The 18,773-nt window shown below is 35.4% G+C and overlaps 2 protein-coding genes across 2 annotated transcripts in view; one reads left to right on the plus strand and one right to left on the minus strand.

Annotated features, from left to right (window-relative positions):
• The window catches only part of LOC146735854 (adrenodoxin-like), a 37,179-nt gene extending 32,976 nt beyond the window's left edge, over nucleotides 1–4,203 (minus strand). Inside the window, exon 1 of the mRNA XM_085505365.1 lies at nucleotides 4,030–4,203. Within this exon, the coding sequence (XP_085361491.1) occupies nucleotides 4,030–4,199 (170 nt within the window). The 5' untranslated portion in view covers nucleotides 4,200–4,203. The remainder of the gene's footprint in view (nucleotides 1–4,029) is intronic.
• Nucleotides 4,204–8,514: 4,311 nt separating this feature from the next.
• Nucleotides 8,515–14,660, plus strand: LOC100378839 (radial spoke head protein 3 homolog B-like). Its single transcript, XM_002740542.3, has 7 exons — nucleotides 8,515–8,803; nucleotides 9,461–9,548; nucleotides 10,727–11,014; nucleotides 12,564–12,767; nucleotides 12,939–13,188; nucleotides 13,359–13,528; nucleotides 14,081–14,660. Exons 1-7 carry the CDS (start codon nucleotides 8,694–8,696, stop codon nucleotides 14,195–14,197), a joined length of 1,227 nt encoding a protein of 408 aa, XP_002740588.1. The 5' UTR covers nucleotides 8,515–8,693; the 3' UTR covers nucleotides 14,198–14,660.
• Nucleotides 14,661–18,773: the final 4,113 nt, after the last annotated feature.

Genomic DNA, 18,773 nt, shown 5'->3' on the forward strand with positions numbered 1-18,773 from the left:
TTCATAAATATGCATCGCTGTCGACGGTTTGCATTCATTTCATAAATATGCATCGCTGTCGACGGTTTGCATTCATTTCATTAATATGCATCGCTGTCGACGGTTTGCATTCATTTCATTAATATGCATCGCTGTCGACGGTTTGCATTCATTTCATAAATATGCATCGCTGTCGACGGTTTGCATTCATTTCATTAATATGCATCGCTGTCGACGGTTTGCATTCATTTCATAAATATGCATCGCTGTCGACGGTTTGCATTCATTTCATAAATATGCATCGCTGGCGGTTTGCATTCATTTCATAAATATGCATCGCTGTCGACGGTTTGCATTCATTTCATAAATATGCATCGCTGTCGACGGTTTGCATTCATTTCATTAATATGCATCGCTGTCGACGGTTTGCATTCATTTCATTAATATGCATCGCTGTCGACGGTTTGCATTCATTTCATTAATATGCATCGCTGTCGACGGTTTGCATTCATTTCATTAATATGCATCGCTGTCGACGGTTTGCATTCATTTCATAAATATGCATCGCTGTCGACGGTTTGCATTCATTTCATTAATATGCATCGCTGTCGACGGTTTGCATTCATTTCATTAATATGCATCGCTGTCGACGGTTTGCATTCATTTCATAAATATGCATCGCTGTCGACGGTTTGCATTCATTTCATAAATATGCATCGCTGTCGACGGTTTGCATTCATTTCATAAATATGCATCGCTGTCGACGGTTTGCATTCATTTCATTAATATGCATCGCTGTCGACGGTTTGCATTCATTTCATAAATATGCATCGCTGTCGACGGTTTGCATTCATTTCATTAATATGCATCGCTGTCGACGGTTTGCATTCATTTCATTAATATGCATCGCTGTCGACGGTTTGCATTCATTTCATAAATATGCATCGCTGTCGACGGTTTGCATTCATTTCATTAATATGCATCGCTGTCGACGGTTTGCATTCATTTCATTAATATGCATCGCTGTCGACGGTTTGCATTCATTTCATTAATATGCATCGCTGTCGACGGTTTGCATTCATTTCATTAATATGCATCGCTGTCGACGGTTTGCATTCATTTCATTAATATGCATCGCTGTCGACGGTTTGCATTCATTTCATAAATATGCATCGCTGTCGACGGTTTGCATTCATTTCATAAATATGCATCGCTGTCGACGGTTTGCATTCATTTCATTAATATGCATCGCTGTCGACGGTTTGCATTCATTTTTCATTAATATGCATCGCTGTCGACGGTTTGCATTCATTTCATAAATATGCATCGCTGTCGACGGTTTGCATTCATTTCATTAATATGCATCGCTGTCGACGGTTTGCATTCATTTCATAAATATGCATCGCTGTCGACGGTTTGCATTCATTTCATAAATATGCATCGCTGTCGACGGTTTGCATTCATTTCATAAATATGCATCGCTGTCGACGGTTTGCATTCATTTCATAAATATGCATCGCTGTCGACATTTTGCATTCATTTCATTAATATGCATCGCTGTCGACGGTTTGCATTCATTTCATTAATATGCATCGCTGTCGACGGTTTGCATTCATTTCATTAATATGCATCGCTGTCGACGGTTTGCATTCATTTCATAAATATGCATCGCTGTCGACGGTTTGCATTCATTTCATTAATATGCATCGCTGTCGACGGTTTGCATTCATTTCATTAATATGCATCGCTGTCGACGGTTTGCATTCATTTCATAAATTATTATGAGCATATCTAGCTGCACTTCCCACCATCGTCATATCATACTAGTATGAATCACTTATGTGGTAGAAATGAAGAAAACAGACCTATGTAAGATGACATTTTGAATTTAAGTGGTGATTGAACTAGTGAATGACCCAGTGATTTTACTTTAAGATGATTGAATATTAAACAGAATTGGGGATGTTACCTCCATTTATAGTAAAACTACTGGATTCACAGCAATGTGAGTAACAAGATTTGTTGTGAATGCTTGTCGTGAATTATGCTCTGATGCAATACACTCAAACTTGCTGATTGTTGTATAAAAATGTACACTGGAAAAATTGGAAAACTCTGCCTATTAAACAGTATGCAAGACAAAATCATCATCCCGTCATTAAGACATCGCCATGTTGATTTCATGGACACTTTTAGTATCTTATATTCAAAATTTTATTATCAACCAGCCGACCAATTTTAACATTGAACTTCCCAAAATGAGCATTTGTCATTGTTTTAATAGTTTCACAAAATATAACAGGGACAGAAACTTCGAGTTAGTACACATTTCGAAAATAGCTCATAGTTCCATAGGGAGAAACATCACACAGAATAACGATATGTACATGTACTGTCAAATCATCAATTTTACTACAGGAACAAAGCAGTCCATAGTCTACTCAGCTCTAAAAATCAGGAGTCAGACCCGTTTTGTTGAGTAAATAAGTGGACAGGCGTTTCGGCAACATATATATTATATATCTTATCGTTCACGTCCTTGTATATATTTATAAGATAAACAAAATGTCTTGTTAAAACAAATCACAGCAAATTTCTCGGCTATATTCGAACGTGAAAATAAAATATAAAAGTTACATCCGAATAATCCTCACGTGTATTATTAGTATTAGTTAATAAATACAAATACGCCATACACGCAACGTAGAATACTCGTATTAGTAAATAAATACAAATACGCCATACACGCAACGTAGAATTACTCGTATTAGTAAATAAATACAAATACGCCATACACGCAACGTAGAATTACTCGTATTAGTAAATAAATGAAAATACACTTTACACGCAACGTAGAGTTATTATTTAATACATACAAATACACAAAAATAAAACCACAGCATCCCATAGTATAATTATTGATGCATTGTAATGTATTTTTGTGATTTGTAAATATAATTTTGTAATTTATGCACTTTTTATTTTTTACTGTTAATTGTTTTTTTATTGTCTTGTAGTTTCGTGACTTTACTTCTGTACTTTCCAAAGTCTGTGTTAATAAACAAACTATTGTCTCAAATCAACCTCAAGTAATCATAACGTGGTTGCACCGGCATGTGACGTCCCTCTGGCCACACTTTCTTTGGTGCGTTTTATGAATAACTTTTCTTGTATTTTATCCAACTGTATTGAGTGACTTACCTTCAGTGTATAAATCATCAACAATAAATTGTTAACAATAAATTCAAGCACGGATTTCCTGTCTTTTATCTTTATATATTTAATATGAACTATTTCACTATGCCCAAATATATTGGGCACGAATGACCCGATTGACCTGCCATCCACACGGTGAATACAAGCAAGTATGGTGGTGCTTGGTGGGAATATTTCGTGCATGCAAGCGTGTCAGTAACTATATACAGTTGACCGAACCCGCAACACAAACCGACAAGACATAGCATATACCGCAAGTCAATGTCAACCCCTTGCACAATAACACACATAGAAATTGACCCTGCCCAAGATCGTAATGCTGATCAAAAAAATGGAACGAATGTGAAATGGGACAAATGAGAATTAGGACGATTGTGAATTAGGACGAATCGACTTGTGCTACGAATGTGTTAGGACGAATGTGAATTGAGACGAATTGACTGTGAATCAGTCCATGGAGGTATAAACAGAAACATACCTCCATGATCAGTCCAAGACGTCACACAATTAATTATTCATGCTTCACAATCACACACTCTGAAGGTCAAAAAGACCCGGAGGAGACCCACTGAAGGTCATGGAGACCTACAAGATGCTCGAGACTTTGAGTTATGACAAAAACTAAACGCGATGGATCTACCAAATAATAATACAAGTTACATGACACTTCGTCCGTTTAAAAGAAATCCGACCAGGTGTGTGACCGGTTCTACGCTATGTCACGGCATGGAGGTAAAATATTTTTTTTACCTCCATGGTCACGGTTACTATACTAGTAACCTTAGCTATGTTGGCAAGTGTGCGTCTGCGGGGTTCGTCAGCGATTTTACTTACGTGTCTTTTGAAAGAATGCTTGCCGATGTGCTCAGCGGCCTCATAGCTTGGGAAACATGCCATTTTTGTAAATAAACACGAGGGACAGTGTTACTAGCAAGGGCTGATCGAGTAAATCTTGCCAGCCCATAACGAAGGTGTGGAACAATTATAGAGGACGCCATTTTCATATATCGGGTCACGTGTTTAATACTGTATGACCTCCACTTCAATGAGTTTAAGAGTTCAAAAGGTCAAGCTGATATTAATTATTAATTATGGCAGTCGTCGTGCTGCGTCCTGTTCGATATGGGACTCATCTGTACAAAATGCAACACAAATTCAATTGAGGATGAATTCTATTATGTTATGAAATGCTCACAACATATTGCAATCAGGAACAAATTGTTTGACTCAATTAGAAATAAAACTGTTAATTTCCATTTGATGGACATTATGGGCAACACTTCCTCATTGATACAGTTTGTTATGTTTATAAAAGAAAGTATGGTAATGTTACACAGTAATTATCAATTCCCTGTTTTTCTAAGCCCTTTTGTTAAACTGTTATAGTATCTTTTTGTCTGTTTATTTGTCTGTATTGTTATTTAGTTATAGATTTGACTATGTTCTACTCAAAATGAATATGTCAATACAGTTATTATTATTTATTTCTATTGCAAATTTACACTTACATTCCCACTGCAACCACCCGCTAATTTCGGAAACTATATCAGTAGTATTGCTGTCTAAGTTGCTGACTGTTAGGCGCCCCCTTTAGTCCGCTAAAAAATGACAAATTGACAATTGAGAAACCCAACCCACGTCAATAGAAGTGCCCCCTTACCGAATTTCTGGATCCGCCAGTGTGGCTGGTAGAATCTGGCAAAAAAATGCCAAATGCTACTAGGACTTCTGCCGGGTCAGTGAAACCCCACTTTTTCGCCAAAAATCGCCATGAGCAGTTTTCCGCGATAACTTTTCAAATCATTTTCGTGATCCCGGCTGTTTATGCGTCCAGCCTGTCAACTCGTGAAAGTTGTCGCAGAAAACTGCTAATAGCGATTTGGGGCGAAAAGATGGCGTTTTACTAAGAATTATAAGACATTGATTCAAACTTTTGGCATTTTTCTATAGGATTAGATGATAATGTCCACGTGAAAAAAAAGATTAAATGCATTCGAAATTGCCGTTTAGAAAATGCTAGTTGTGTGCTTTGTTTCCCCCTTTAGGTAATTCTACTGTACACACCGACCCGGTAACAATTCTTGTAGCGTCATTGCTATAATATTATTTCTAAACAATATTTTGACTCAAAATGAACGACTATTTAAAGCTGTACGCAATTATTCTAGTTCTTTCTGCTGGATCCTACCAGCCATACATAGATCGTCCGGCCCTGTGATTAGAACATGTTTGGTGGCAAACTAACGCCAAACTGAATAACTTTTACTTTCACGTTTTGATAAATCTTACCAGACCGAATCTGGTATACAGCTGTGATGTCAGTTTCTGTGGATTTACGTTGGTGTCTCTCAATATACGTCCATCATGGGAAATCATAGTTAACTTGGTAGTTAAAGGAAGCATAATTGATTATTGGTATCTTTAAGTTAACTATACGAGTGCATTTCTACTCGGGTCAGGATAAATATATCTTGATCGGGATACAGGTGCACATCGATCTGAGGATATCTCGATCGGGATAAGTTGTCTTTGTACGTCTTGAAGTAGGATTCGTTCAGGGCTAACCTCCGATCGGGATAAGTTGTCTTTGTACGTCTCGAAGTAGGATTCGTTCAGGGCTAAGCTCCGATCGGGATAAGTTGTCTTTGTGCGTCTAGTGGTAGGATTCGTTCAGGGCTAAGCTCCGATCGGGATAAGTTGTCTTTGTACGTCTCGAAGTAGGATTTGTTTAGGGCTAACCTCCGATCGGGATAAGTTGTCTTTGTGCGTCTCGAAGTAGGATTCGTTCAGGGCTAAGTTCCGATCGGGATAAGTTGTCTTTGTACGTCTCGAAGTAGGATTCGTTCAGGTCTAACTTCCGATCGGGATAAGTTGTCTTTGTACGTCTCGAAGAAGGATTAGTTCAGGGCTAACTTCCGATCGGGATAAGTTGTCTTTGTACGTCTCGAAGAAGGATTAGTTCAGGGCTAACTTCCGATCGGGATAAGTTGTCTTTGTACGTCTCGAAGAAGGATTAGTTCAGGGCTAACTTCCGATCGGGATAAGTTGTCTTTGTACGTCTCGAAGAAAGATTAGTTCAGGGCTAACTTCCGATCGGGATAAGTTGTCTTTGTACGTCTCGAAGAAGGATTAGTTCAGGGCTAACTTCCGATCGGGATAAGTTGTCTTTGTACGTCTCGAAGAAGGATTAGTTCAGGGCTAACCTCCGATCGGGATAAGTTGTCTTTGTACGTCTCGAAGTAGGATTAGTTCAGGGCTAACTTCCGATCGGGATAAGTTGTCTTTGTACGTCTCGAAGTAGGATTAGTTCAGGGCTAACTTCCGATCGGGATAAGTTGTCTTTGTGCGTCTCGAAGTAGGATTAGTTCAGGGCTAACTTCATTTTTAACTTCTATTCCGATAGGGATAAATATCTTTTTAACAACAGAAAGCAAAAATTTGCCTTGGACAACTTATGTTCGATCCCTGGCTTTTATAGTCTTTGTGAGAGGAAAGTATGATCCCGATCAGATCAACAATATCTTGACTGGATTATATTAATCGAAATACACGTATATCCTGACCGAGATTGATATCTCGTTCGACGGTTTGTCCTGACTGAATACGAGTTATCTGTAGAGGTTTTTTTTTTTCAACATTTTCTCTGTGAAGAATTTTTTTTAAATCCACTATACTACTAGTACGTATCTTGAATCTTGACTAGAATTTGTCTATACGTTTGTTTTGTAGTTTAGTGTGGCAGGAGATAAAATCGGACAGAAAAACACACAAGACTTCAAATGTGGGACAGAAAACTTCCAGAGACACAATGTCGTTATTCCCGCTACAGTGAACATTGTGTGTTGTTATTTTTCTAATAAACGAATAAATTAATTTAATTTAATTTAATTGAATTGAATTGAATTTAAGTATATTATATTACAATTTAACCAAATATTATATGTTGTTTATTTAAATTAGCTAAGAGTGGTAAACACAGCACGGAACAATATGGGTTTTTGTGGAGCAAATCAGCCCGGCAAAATTGGCCCCGTGGTTTAGAAAAGACTGTTCAGGAGTCGTTGAAAGTTCAAGTTGGGTCTCAGTTTTGTTCTGGAAAGCGCATCCGCACGGGGGGGGGGGGCTACTTGCATAGAAGTGCAATACGGGTATGTGCCGCCCGACTGGGGTGTCATTTCACGTTATTTTGTTTAGAAGTGGGTGGTCATTTATCAATGTTTTGGTTTAGAACTTGAAGTGTGTAGCATTTTTTTACTTTTTCACAGGTCCTTATATTCAAAGCCAGATACTGGAAAAGGCTGAATAAAATGCATCGCCACCAGGATGCGCTCACTGGTTGCGAAAGTTGTAAGCTGGGGTGTCTTTTTGTTGTTGCTGAAAACACTTGTGTTTAGAAGTGGGTATATAAATAGAAAAAAAAATGGTTTAGAAGTGAGTATGGTTTACGAGAGGTGGGCTGCACACCCTTACCCACTTAATGTGGAAGAAGCCCCCCCCCCCCCGGCATTCCGCATGCCCAGTCTGATTTTGAGACGAGTGTGAAGACAGCGTACGGTTCGATTCACGTACGATTGACGTACGATTAATAGTCTCATTGAAATACCTATAATTCACGCGAATGTTGATATTTAGAAATTTGAGCCAATGTAACAATATTGTGGAAAAATAGGAATAAACTTTTTATTGTCCATGTAAATGAAGGTTATAAATACTTTTATAGTGCACATGACAGTTCCTTGACTCCGTCTGAAGTGCACAAAGAAGATCAAAGGGCAATGAATATCAATAAAAACATCGTCAACGTCCTTGTTTCCAAGATTTCTTTAGTTTTTTTAGTACTGAGTGGGGATAATTTGATACTATATTTTTTATTCAAGTTTTTTTTAAAACATAATTATGCGTTTCTTGTATGTTTCTATTGCTATTTCATAATTGTTTGAGCACGCGTAGGTATTTAAATCGTACGTGAATCGAATCGTACGCTGTCTTTATACCCGTGATTTTGAGTGTGATTCTATCGTGTGGTTACGCTCACGCGTTTCACGAGACTACAATTACGCGTGTTTGTATCTACGGGCAACCCTTGTTCACAATATTTATGCCGAACTACTCAAACAATTTATCAATCCGCCTCAAAAAATATTCCGTTTATTAGTTTATATTCATGTTTTTCATAGTTCAGATCTATATAGCTAACTCGCTAAATCATTTGTTAATCTCAAGAGTGCATGTTCATTTAAAAATTTTTTTTTTGTTGGATAAGAACAGGCCCACACGTTTTGCGGAGTGATTTGAATGACCCGTGGTTAATGTAAAATGTTCATGTGTACAGGGAAACAGTGAACGCCATTATCGAAGAGTAATATTTTACCGTAGTTAGCCCTGTAAAGATTGTTCAGTTTGTGTGATTAAGACCTGTAATTTTGTACAAACTTCTCACTAACTGTTGTCGGAATTGTTGAAGGACGTATTTGCTAGACTTCTGTCAACTTATCAACATGACGACGGTGATACCACAACAGAAGAGTGGCACATACACATTTGCCAGCCAACCCAGAGCAGTGCCACAGAGGAAAAAATACAGACAAGACCCAGCACTTTTACAACAGTAAGTTAGTTACAACAAATCCTGCTGTCAACATCCCCCCCCCAGTAGTTGTTATAGAAAGTAGGAATTATTCTAAGATCTTATTTGTAACTAAAATGATCACTGTTGGTCCTGATTTATATACATACAATATTTCCTAGTGGATCGAATCGGAAGTTTGTCGTTGTCATCTGTAATTTCGAATTGTGTCTGATTGTTGAGCTATTATTAATTTTTGTAAGATCTTACTGTTTGAACTTGACTTAAAATTTTGGCACCAAATAGTTTGGTAGTTTGTGGGTCAAACAGTATGTTGTAAATGCGTGTGTATACAGAATGTGTTGGTGAATGTTTTGTTTATTTTCTCACCTCCACTAAGTTGGTTTATTTATTATTAGATATTGAACCTATTTGGGAGATTTTTAATAGTTGCGTTTGATTTTACTTGTGATTATCCGTGGTTAGCTTAATTAATTCATTTATTCCCATTTAGCTGTCTCCGAAAAGCTCTGTTTTGTTAATCCTGAAAATAACGTTGACAACGCGGGTGTCAACGAACACATTGTGGCGCGTGAATCGAACACTTCATTCTGATTAATCTCACTTGCCAATTTTCTTGCTGATTAACAATTTCAATTATACTTGTATTTTCATACTGATATACTCTTTATTATCTAGAAATGACCCCTCCGCTCCATATGGCAATATTATGTACGACAGGCGTATTGTGCGAGGAAACACATACGCACAGCACACACTTCCTGCGGTAAGTTATTTTATGTCAAAATATTGTGTTGATGATCGAGTTCAACAAGTTTCACCATATAATTCTCTTGTTGTTCAATACTGAATTTAATGACCTCCCTAGTGTTTTACATGCAAGAGCAGATATGAACTTCATTGCACCCCCCCCCCCCCTCCCAGGAGAAAGTGTAGTATTTCTAATTTGGCTTGTCATCTTCTATTAAAGTCAATTTAAAAATAAAAATAGTGAATTCTCAAAGGGGCGGAACGTTCTATGTTGCTAAGATGGGCACCATTGTACTATGTATTTCTATGGGCTCTGAATGAGCTGCTGTGGATGTATAATGTAATACATATATTAAAAATTACATTCTATTAACCAAACTAAGATGGTATTTGAAAAACAAAAACTGATCGATTCATATTCACTAAAGTGCATCAGATAAATGTAACTAATTATATGATTTTGTTTGCTTCTGCTCATAAGAGTGTTTTGATTTCAATGCAGTGGACATCGTAGTTGAAATTTTATCTTTTTTTACAAATTAAACATCATAACTGCATGAGATAAACTTTTAAATTACATAAAGTCATGCGTGACTTTCTACAATGATAATTTGATCAGATGACAACCTTGATCAATGTGGTAATGATTTGTCATGATCACACAAGCTGTTATGTGTAAAACTGCTCCTGTACTAGAATACATGTTGAATTATTTACCGGTAAATCATATACTGTATTACTCAAAACTGCTCAGATTGTGCTGTCTGATAAAAATAACAATCCAAGTACATGATAATTACCGGTAGTTAAACAAAAAAATGGGGCATCTAGTTTATAGTTATCTTACAGCAGTGCATGAACATGTTAGTGTGGCAAGGCGGCCAACCAATCCAAAGCATCAAAAAATACACTTCATGATGAGTATACAGTCAGAATTGTTTGAATAATATACAAGGGTTGGTTGAACCACACATCAAGCCAAAGAAGTGTAGCCAATTGACACTGGCTAGGGCACTGTGATCATAGTCACTTGTAACATCCAAACATTGGGCTGGTATAATATAATAGATTGTACCTCGGCAGAATTTTTCATCACAAGAATATCATATCACTGTTAAATAACATTTTGACATAAACTGGGAATTAAAACAATATCTTTGATAATTAATGACCTTTTATCATCAATTATTATAGAATGCTCAACCAGATCCCATTGAAGTGCAGAGACAGCAAGAAGCCAGACGGCGTGCTGTTGCCAGAAAACGTGCCAAGGATCAACTTCGTCCAAGGTCACCTGAACCAGTAGAAGGACGCAAACACATTGATGTCCAAACAGAATTATACTTAGAAGAGCTGAGTGATAGAGTGGAGGAAGCTGATGTCCAAGTTCAAACTGATGCTTTCCTTGATAGACCACCAACACCATTATTTGTTCCTGCTAAAACAGGCAAAGATATTGCAACACAAATATTAGAAGGAGAGGTAAGAAATTTTAAAATTACTTTTATTCTTATGTAAACAGTTCTCTCATTGCAGATGCACTAGAAATCTAGGAAATAATTAGACACATAGATTTTAAAATTACTTTTATTCTTATGTAAACAGTTCTCTCATTGCAGATGCACTAGAAATCTAGGAAATAATTAGACACATAGATTTTAATGATTTTTACTGTACTGTGCAACTTAACTTAACAAAATAATCACTGAAATGTGACTTTTTGGTTAATATGTGATCAAATCCAAGTTGTAATTATGTAATGTAATTATAGCATTAAAACACTGACAAATTATATTTCATTTCAAACACATTAATGTAAGCTTATGCATAAACAACATGAATCTCTATCGAACATTGTGTCCTTTTTTTATTATGGTTTTTTTGGGGTATTTAAATATTTATTAAATGGGATGAAAATTTTATCTCAATATTTTGTTTCGAAAGTGCTACTTATAAGAATTCTTGTAAAATCCATGGAAAATAAAATTAAATTACCTATCTTATGCCATTTTATGACTATGTAACTAAACAATATTTTCAGATATGAAATGATCTTTTCTCCATAGGAACCTATTTTAAATGACTCAAACATTGTCATTTTCATGTTTCATTTATATCAATTTTGTGAACTACAATATAAAAATGAACCATTGTATGAAAATCATGATTTTCTGAATATCCGTTCTAATACCAATGAAAAAAATAACCAACAAACTGTGTTTCTTTTGGTTGACATGTGTGTTGCTCATGAAATAAGTGTAAGTTTGCTAACTGGGGATTATTTTCTATACCATAAAAACTCCATCAAGAATATGCAACGGCATACAAATGAAAATGCTTTTCTTGTTCTTGAATTAAAAAAAAAAACTTCTCAGAGCCAGTATACATTGGTGCTGACAAAATAACCTACAATGTGACATTCAAGTTACACCCAAATGAGTACTCTTTGTTTCCGTTTTTAGATTAATTTAGATGCAACAGAGACATTCTTTACTCAGGAAATATTCTGAGTACCAGTATATATATTGTCTTAAAACATTGTTTGTCTTGCCACATGGTACTGGTATGATGTGTTGTGATCACAGATCTGATCACTAGAGAAGTTACAGAATGAGATAATAGGCAATATACTTTGCATACAAATAAAAGTTTGAGTTTCACCAAAAATATGGGTACACAATTATAATTATTCTTTTACTTGGCCTAAACATGATTCAAATGTCATGTTTTGCAACACTTTTTTGTCCCTTATAGTATGAATGATTCTGTTATGTATAAAAAAAAAAAAAAAAAGTGTGAAATAAGAAGATACAAAGATAAACTATTTTTTAAATGTTGCAATTAAAAAGATACATTTAATTATTAGCTTTGAAAATGTTACTGGGTACACATATTGAGATTGTGAATTTGTGGTTTTCACAGTAGTTCAATATTGTTTCCAAAAAAAAAATCAGATTCCAACATTTCAACACACAGAATTGTTTAAATAGAAAACATGAGTAAATGAAATAATTCTTTATTTTATTTACAGCTGTTTGATTTTGACATTGAAGTCAAACCTATCTTAGAAGTTTTAGTTGGTAAAACGGTAGAACAAGCGTTATTAGAAGTAATGGAAGAAGAGGAACTTGCCAATCTAAGGTCTCAACAACGTGCCTTTGAAGAACTTAGAAATGCCGAACTTGTGGAAACTCAGAGGTTAGAGGAGCAAGAAAGGAGGCACAGGGAAGAAAAGGTAGATGATATTTTCAATTATTTAAAAATATTAAATAACTGCTTTAACTTTGTAAGCTTTAGATTTGTAGAAAAACAATCATATTGTTAGAAGTCTTGTCAGTCAGTATATCTCAGCTTTTAGAATATTTTACAGAACCTTATTGTGTATGCACTTGTTTTTCTTTATCAGGAACGACGTATGATGCAACAGAGAGAGGTGCTAAAGAAAGAAAGAGAAACTGCAGATAAAATTGCTGCAAGGGCGTTTGCTCAGGCCTATCTGGCAGACCTTGTACCTTCCGTGTTTGGTACTCTTAATGACAATGGATATTTCTATGATCCGGTGGAAAGGGATGTTGAAACTGGATTTATGCCATGGCTTATGGATGAAGTTGAAAAACAACTTGGAAAATCAATACTGTCACGGACTGTTCTTGATTGTAAGTAAAATTTATTTTTGTTCATATTTACAGAAATCATAACAGTTTATTTTAACTTGCATTTCTAGCCGACCCATTCAAATGACTAACAATGTGTATTGATACGATTTATGATCCACCACTCGACCTTTACACTTGTCTGATTAATTTGTTTATTCTCTTATCAATAGCAATCATCAGGGATGTTGTTAAAGAACGTATGGCAGCATATTTTGAACTAGACCATTCTGTAATGGATGAAGAGAGAGCAACTGAAACAGCACAGGCATTGGTTGATCAAAAACTTGATGGTGAAACTCAGCCAACCACTGAAAGTGAAAAACCAGCAGAAGAAACAGAGGTAAGTGTTGAATTTCTCTATTTTGCCTTTTCATCCAGGTTCAAATTTTATTTTGTGTTCATCGTCCGTGTCAACTTTTTACTTTTTCGACTTCTTCTTGAAAACTACAAGCCTGAATGATATGATACCTTGGATATATCTCTCTTAGATTTGTTCATTTCATAATGTTTCCTTCAATTCTCTAATTTTGGTGAATATTTTTGGTAAAAATTGATATTTTTGACTTCTTGTTAAAAACCGTTTTGTTCATTTTCTAATGATATCTTCTGTTATTTAATTGAAATGTGCATTGCACAGCACAGCTATCTCATCCGACAGGCTCCTTGTTCAAAATTATCATGGGCTGCACATGCAAATAAAAAGACCAAAACGTTTGTTAACGTTCAGACATGCTAAAAAGTGAGCCACATTTTAAATTAAAACTTGATGCACAAGCTGTCTTGATGATAGGGCTCCTTTTGAACCTTTTCTTTGGAAACATGATATAAGTTTACTCCTGTTATTTTTGTATACACAGTGATACTAATATATGATATATTTTGTAATTTACAGGCAGCAGAACCAGTTATAACAACAGAGGAACCTGAAACAGCAGGTGGAGAAGAAGAACCAAAAGAAGAAGCAGAAGAACCAGCTGCTGAGCCACCAGCTGAAGGTGAAGAGGAGTAACATAAAAACAGATACTGGCTTGTTTCCAATTTAACCATCCTCTTTGATAGAGTTAAATAACTGTATGCAATTTACACTCTATCAACTTTTAATAAAAATTGTAAAATTCAATCTTATCTATTAAAATTGGTTCAACTGCCATTAAAACATCAATGCTAGTCATTCAATCCAACATGCCCTATATCTTTCCCTATCCCATGTCATAGCAACACTTCTTGTACATAGTTGACTTATCAGATATGTTTGCACTATTAACCGGTTTTGAGATGACCAACAAAATTGTTATCAAAACAACAAAAGTGTATCATTCACCCAAATCTTTGTTATGTGACATAATTATCATTGTTCTGGAATACAGGGATCCTCTCATCAGTATGTAATATTTTTTATACCTATTTTAAATAAGTTTCATTTGCTTTTATGTTATCAAGTGTGATAGATTAAACTACAATTTTAATCTCAAGTTGTAAATGCTGAACTTCTCTTGATTCCTATTAATTTCAGAAAAACCTAAATATAGGACTCAACTTAATGACTGTCAAATCATTTTCAATCATATAAATTATTCAGTATTTGTGATTATTTATGACACAATTTTTAAATGGTGTTGTAAATCACTTTATTCACTTTTTGGCTGTATGCCATATTATTTTGTGTTCACCCCATTAAAGCGGCAGTCATATCGTAGTGAGTTGTGTTTCCCATTTACGTATACAATGCATGTAAAGTGCATTCTTTTCACAAAATTGGAATGCATGCTTTGCAATGATTATGGTGCCACCATTACTGTCCATTCAATCAGAAATTGTTAATTTATTATGCTATGTACTGTAAAGTGTCTAATTTAACGAGAAACAAATTTCAGAATTTCTTAAGATTTTCGGTGAATTTCACAAAATTTTGTTTTTACATTTGCCATAAAATCTTGAAATTGAAAATATTTCAAGCAGTGAAAATTATTTTGTTTACAGTACATCAGCTGGTACTGTAATGCATTATGGATAATTTACAGTGATTTGTGTCACCATCCATCCCAGTATTGAGTTCTCTCTGCTTTCAGGCAAGCACAAAAAACATTAAATGTTCAACAAAGTTGAAGTGATTGGGCAATTTATTTTGAAACATTCCAATACCTAGACTTTTATTTTTTATTATAAACCCTATGCTAATGCACATAAGCTGAAAACCATATGTTTGTTCTCTATTCTTTTGGTCAATTCAAAGAATGGCAATGTCCAAAGCATTGACTTAATGCTTTGTTTACATTAGACCATGATGGTGTGGTACTTTACTTAAAAACATGTAAAATATCTTAGTTTAGTACTTGTACTTAAGCGAGGCCATGTTACACCCATCTTTGTGTATATTATTTGTATTATGTTTCCTGTATGAAGTTGTACGATAAAATAAAAGTAGCCAAATTGGCTTTGAATTTTGAAAATCCTAGGTGCATATTAATTTAATTGAACAAGAAATGTCAAATGTCCTGACCATACTTATGATGGATGTAAACTACATTACTATTGCCCTGCAGTGAATGCTAAATCGTATCTTATTTGAATTCTCAATGCATGTCATGATGCCTATCAATTGGAAACAAAATCATTTGCTTTAACCAAAATATTGCCATCCATTGAGCTGGTGTGTAAAAGTTCATTTCTACTGACCACCAAAAAAATGTGATTATTGCTTAACAACTGGTCCTGTAATAATTTATAAAGTGATAAAAGACTAAAACACTGTTTTGAGTTTAAAATACATCAGTATGCCTTGAGCTTGACAATAGTACAAACAACCGCCATACAATCCCTGCGCCCTTGGTACTGAAAACATGAATATTACAGTGGCTTGGCGGATAACCAAAGAATATTATGTAATCGGCTAGTATTATTTCCTTATCCAAGTCTTGACCTTCGAGTCGTTACCCCATGTATTTTCATGCCTATGTGATAAATAATTTGGATGGATATAACCCTGTCTATGATATGTGGTTTGACAGTACCGCTTAGTGAGGACATGCACAAGATTATGCTTGTATTCGTTTTAGCTAAGATACCCCCATGAACTCATTGTATCCCTAGGGACTCACCTCGGTTTTATACTAAGGGGCGCTTTTCTTGCATGTAGTTTTTTGAAACCAGAAGATTTGTAATACCCTGCTTGGCCAGAGTCAGTCTATACTTCAATAACAAGTTTATAGGTTATCGGTATTTAGAATGTCAGTCTCATATGTTATTAATAATTATGTAATTATTATGTATGTCTATGATTGGCTAATGTTCAAATTGTACGAGTCATTTATTATGTGATATTGTAACTTTAGAGGGCGAGGTTAATGTCTGAGATTTTCAAATGTATCAAGTTATAATGATGTTGATTGTATTGGTTTTAGCATGGAGGTAAAAAGAGATTGTGCAGTCATTTTCATCGCATGCGATCATAAACTCAGTCTCGTCGCCACCACAAATACATAATGATTTGTTATTAAATAGCACTTCTTTTTCGATACTTTCAACGTCGCCCCAATCTTCAGCATAATCCTCAAAATACTCGCTCGAATAATTACAACCTTCTTCCTGCTTCGCCATTTTCAAGTGTGTACGCATGCTCACCCGGGTTGATATGGTCTCCGAACGTATACGGACAGCCACGAAGTTAACTGACAGAAGATTAAACCCCGTTAATCTCGTAATAAGATTAAGATAAATGAAGTGGTCAATATCTAATGAGTAAATAAACTATCTAATGAGCAAATAAACTATAACTATCATGGAACAGGCAGCAACAATAGCGTCCTCTCTCCTTCCCTTTCTCGCTCCATGGTTAGAGCACAGTCCCTCTAGAGGGATAGAGGGACTGTGATTAGAGCAGGGAGCTGTGTCTCATTACAGCTCCCTGATTAGAGGTAGTCATAGTCCTTGGCAGGAAGTCTTGTAGTCTTTCTGAATTATTGAATATAACAAAAAGTACAGTATACTATTCGATCATTCATTATAGTAGACGTCTTCGCCATATACATGGAATGCGCTACTATGGGGTGCTGATCCTTCCGTCACGTGGTATGGCCTTTGACACCCCCCCCCCCCCGAACACACGCACAACACCACCCTGGACGCCCATTTCCCCGCAATAGACTGTTCTCAGCTTGGATGTCCCGGTTCTATTCACCTACCCCAGATGAAAAATGCATTCCAAAGAATTAAAATAATTCCTAATCGTTTTATGCGACCGCCTGTGATCGCTTCAAACTAGAGGGGCCAAGGGAGGTAGTAGCTAATACAGGTTACAGGAAATAAAAAAATGCATTTTACGTTTTTACGGGAAATAAAATTAAAAGTTCCATTTACAGTAAAAAAAATATTTTTTTTTAGACTTTACAGATAAAGCAAATTCCTAATTACATATTACATCCTTATGATATATTGATATACTTTGTGTTTATGAATCCTAATTTTAATATGGAAAATGCTTTATAATGCTTACAAAAAATCGGACGATTAAATTAGCTGATTACATTTATAACATGCCCATGTCTACAAATTTACGTTCTCTATTTACGAAAATAAAAACAATTGACAATTAAAGCCGCAAGCGGCGTCACCGGGGCCCAAGCTGACAAGATTCTGTTTCATAATTAATGTGGTCACATGTTAGACAATCAGGTAGCTTGAATTATCAGTAACATGAGGTCAAAATGAAGTTGGTACCATGTATTTACCTGGTTTGGTTATCGAAATATGGTTTTCAGGATATATAATGAGCCATGTTCTTAATAATGAGATTACATAATCATATATAGCCATTTCTAATGTCAGTTACATCTTTCATTCAATGTCTTCATAATGACACTTGTTACATGTCCTGCTCTGCGACAGTGTTTTAGATATGACTGCTTTGCATATTAATGAGTTCACATGACCATATATGGTCATCTGTTTTTTTTAATCAAATCTCTTGTTCACTGTTGTCATAATAACACAGGATTCATCTTCCTAACTGCAACAGTGTTTAAGATATAATGGTTATGCATATTAATGAGTTCACATGACCATATATGGTTATCTGTTATTTTAATCAAATCTCTTGTTCACTGTTGTCATAATAACACAGGATTCATCTTCCTAACTGCAACAGTGTTTAAGATATAATGGTTATGCATATTAATGAGTTCACATGACCATATATGGTCATCTGTTATTTTAATCAAATCTCTTGTTCACTGTTGTCATAATAACACAGGATTCATCTTCCTAACTGCGACAGTGTTTTAGATATGACTGCTATGCATATTAATGAGTTCACATGACCATATATGGTTATCTGTTATTTTAATCAAATCTCTTGTTCACTGTTGTCATAATGACACAGGATTTATCTTCCTAACTGCGACAGTGTTTAAGATATAATGGTTATGCATATTAATGAGTTCACATGACCATATATGGTTATCTGTTATTTTAATCAAATCTCTTGTTCACTGTTGTCATAATGACACAGGATTCATCTTCCTAACTGCAACAGTGTTTGAGATATAACGATTACGCATATTAATGAGCTCACGTGACTATATATGGTC

Source organism: Saccoglossus kowalevskii, chromosome 11 (assembly GCF_978046115.1).
Source record: "Saccoglossus kowalevskii chromosome 11, keSacKowa6.1, whole genome shotgun sequence".
NCBI lineage: Eukaryota > Metazoa > Hemichordata > Enteropneusta > Harrimaniidae > Saccoglossus > Saccoglossus kowalevskii.

Coding starts and splice junctions, on each gene's coding strand:
- LOC100378839 (XM_002740542.3), top strand. CDS start 8,694: ATGACGACGGTGATACCACAACAGAAGAGTGGCACATACACATTTGCC. Junction 11,015..12,563: donor CACAAATATTAGAAGGAGAG/GTAAGAAATTTT, acceptor TTTTATTTACAG/CTGTTTGATTTTGACATTGA. Junction 13,529..14,080: donor AACCAGCAGAAGAAACAGAG/GTAAGTGTTGAA, acceptor TGTAATTTACAG/GCAGCAGAACCAGTTATAAC.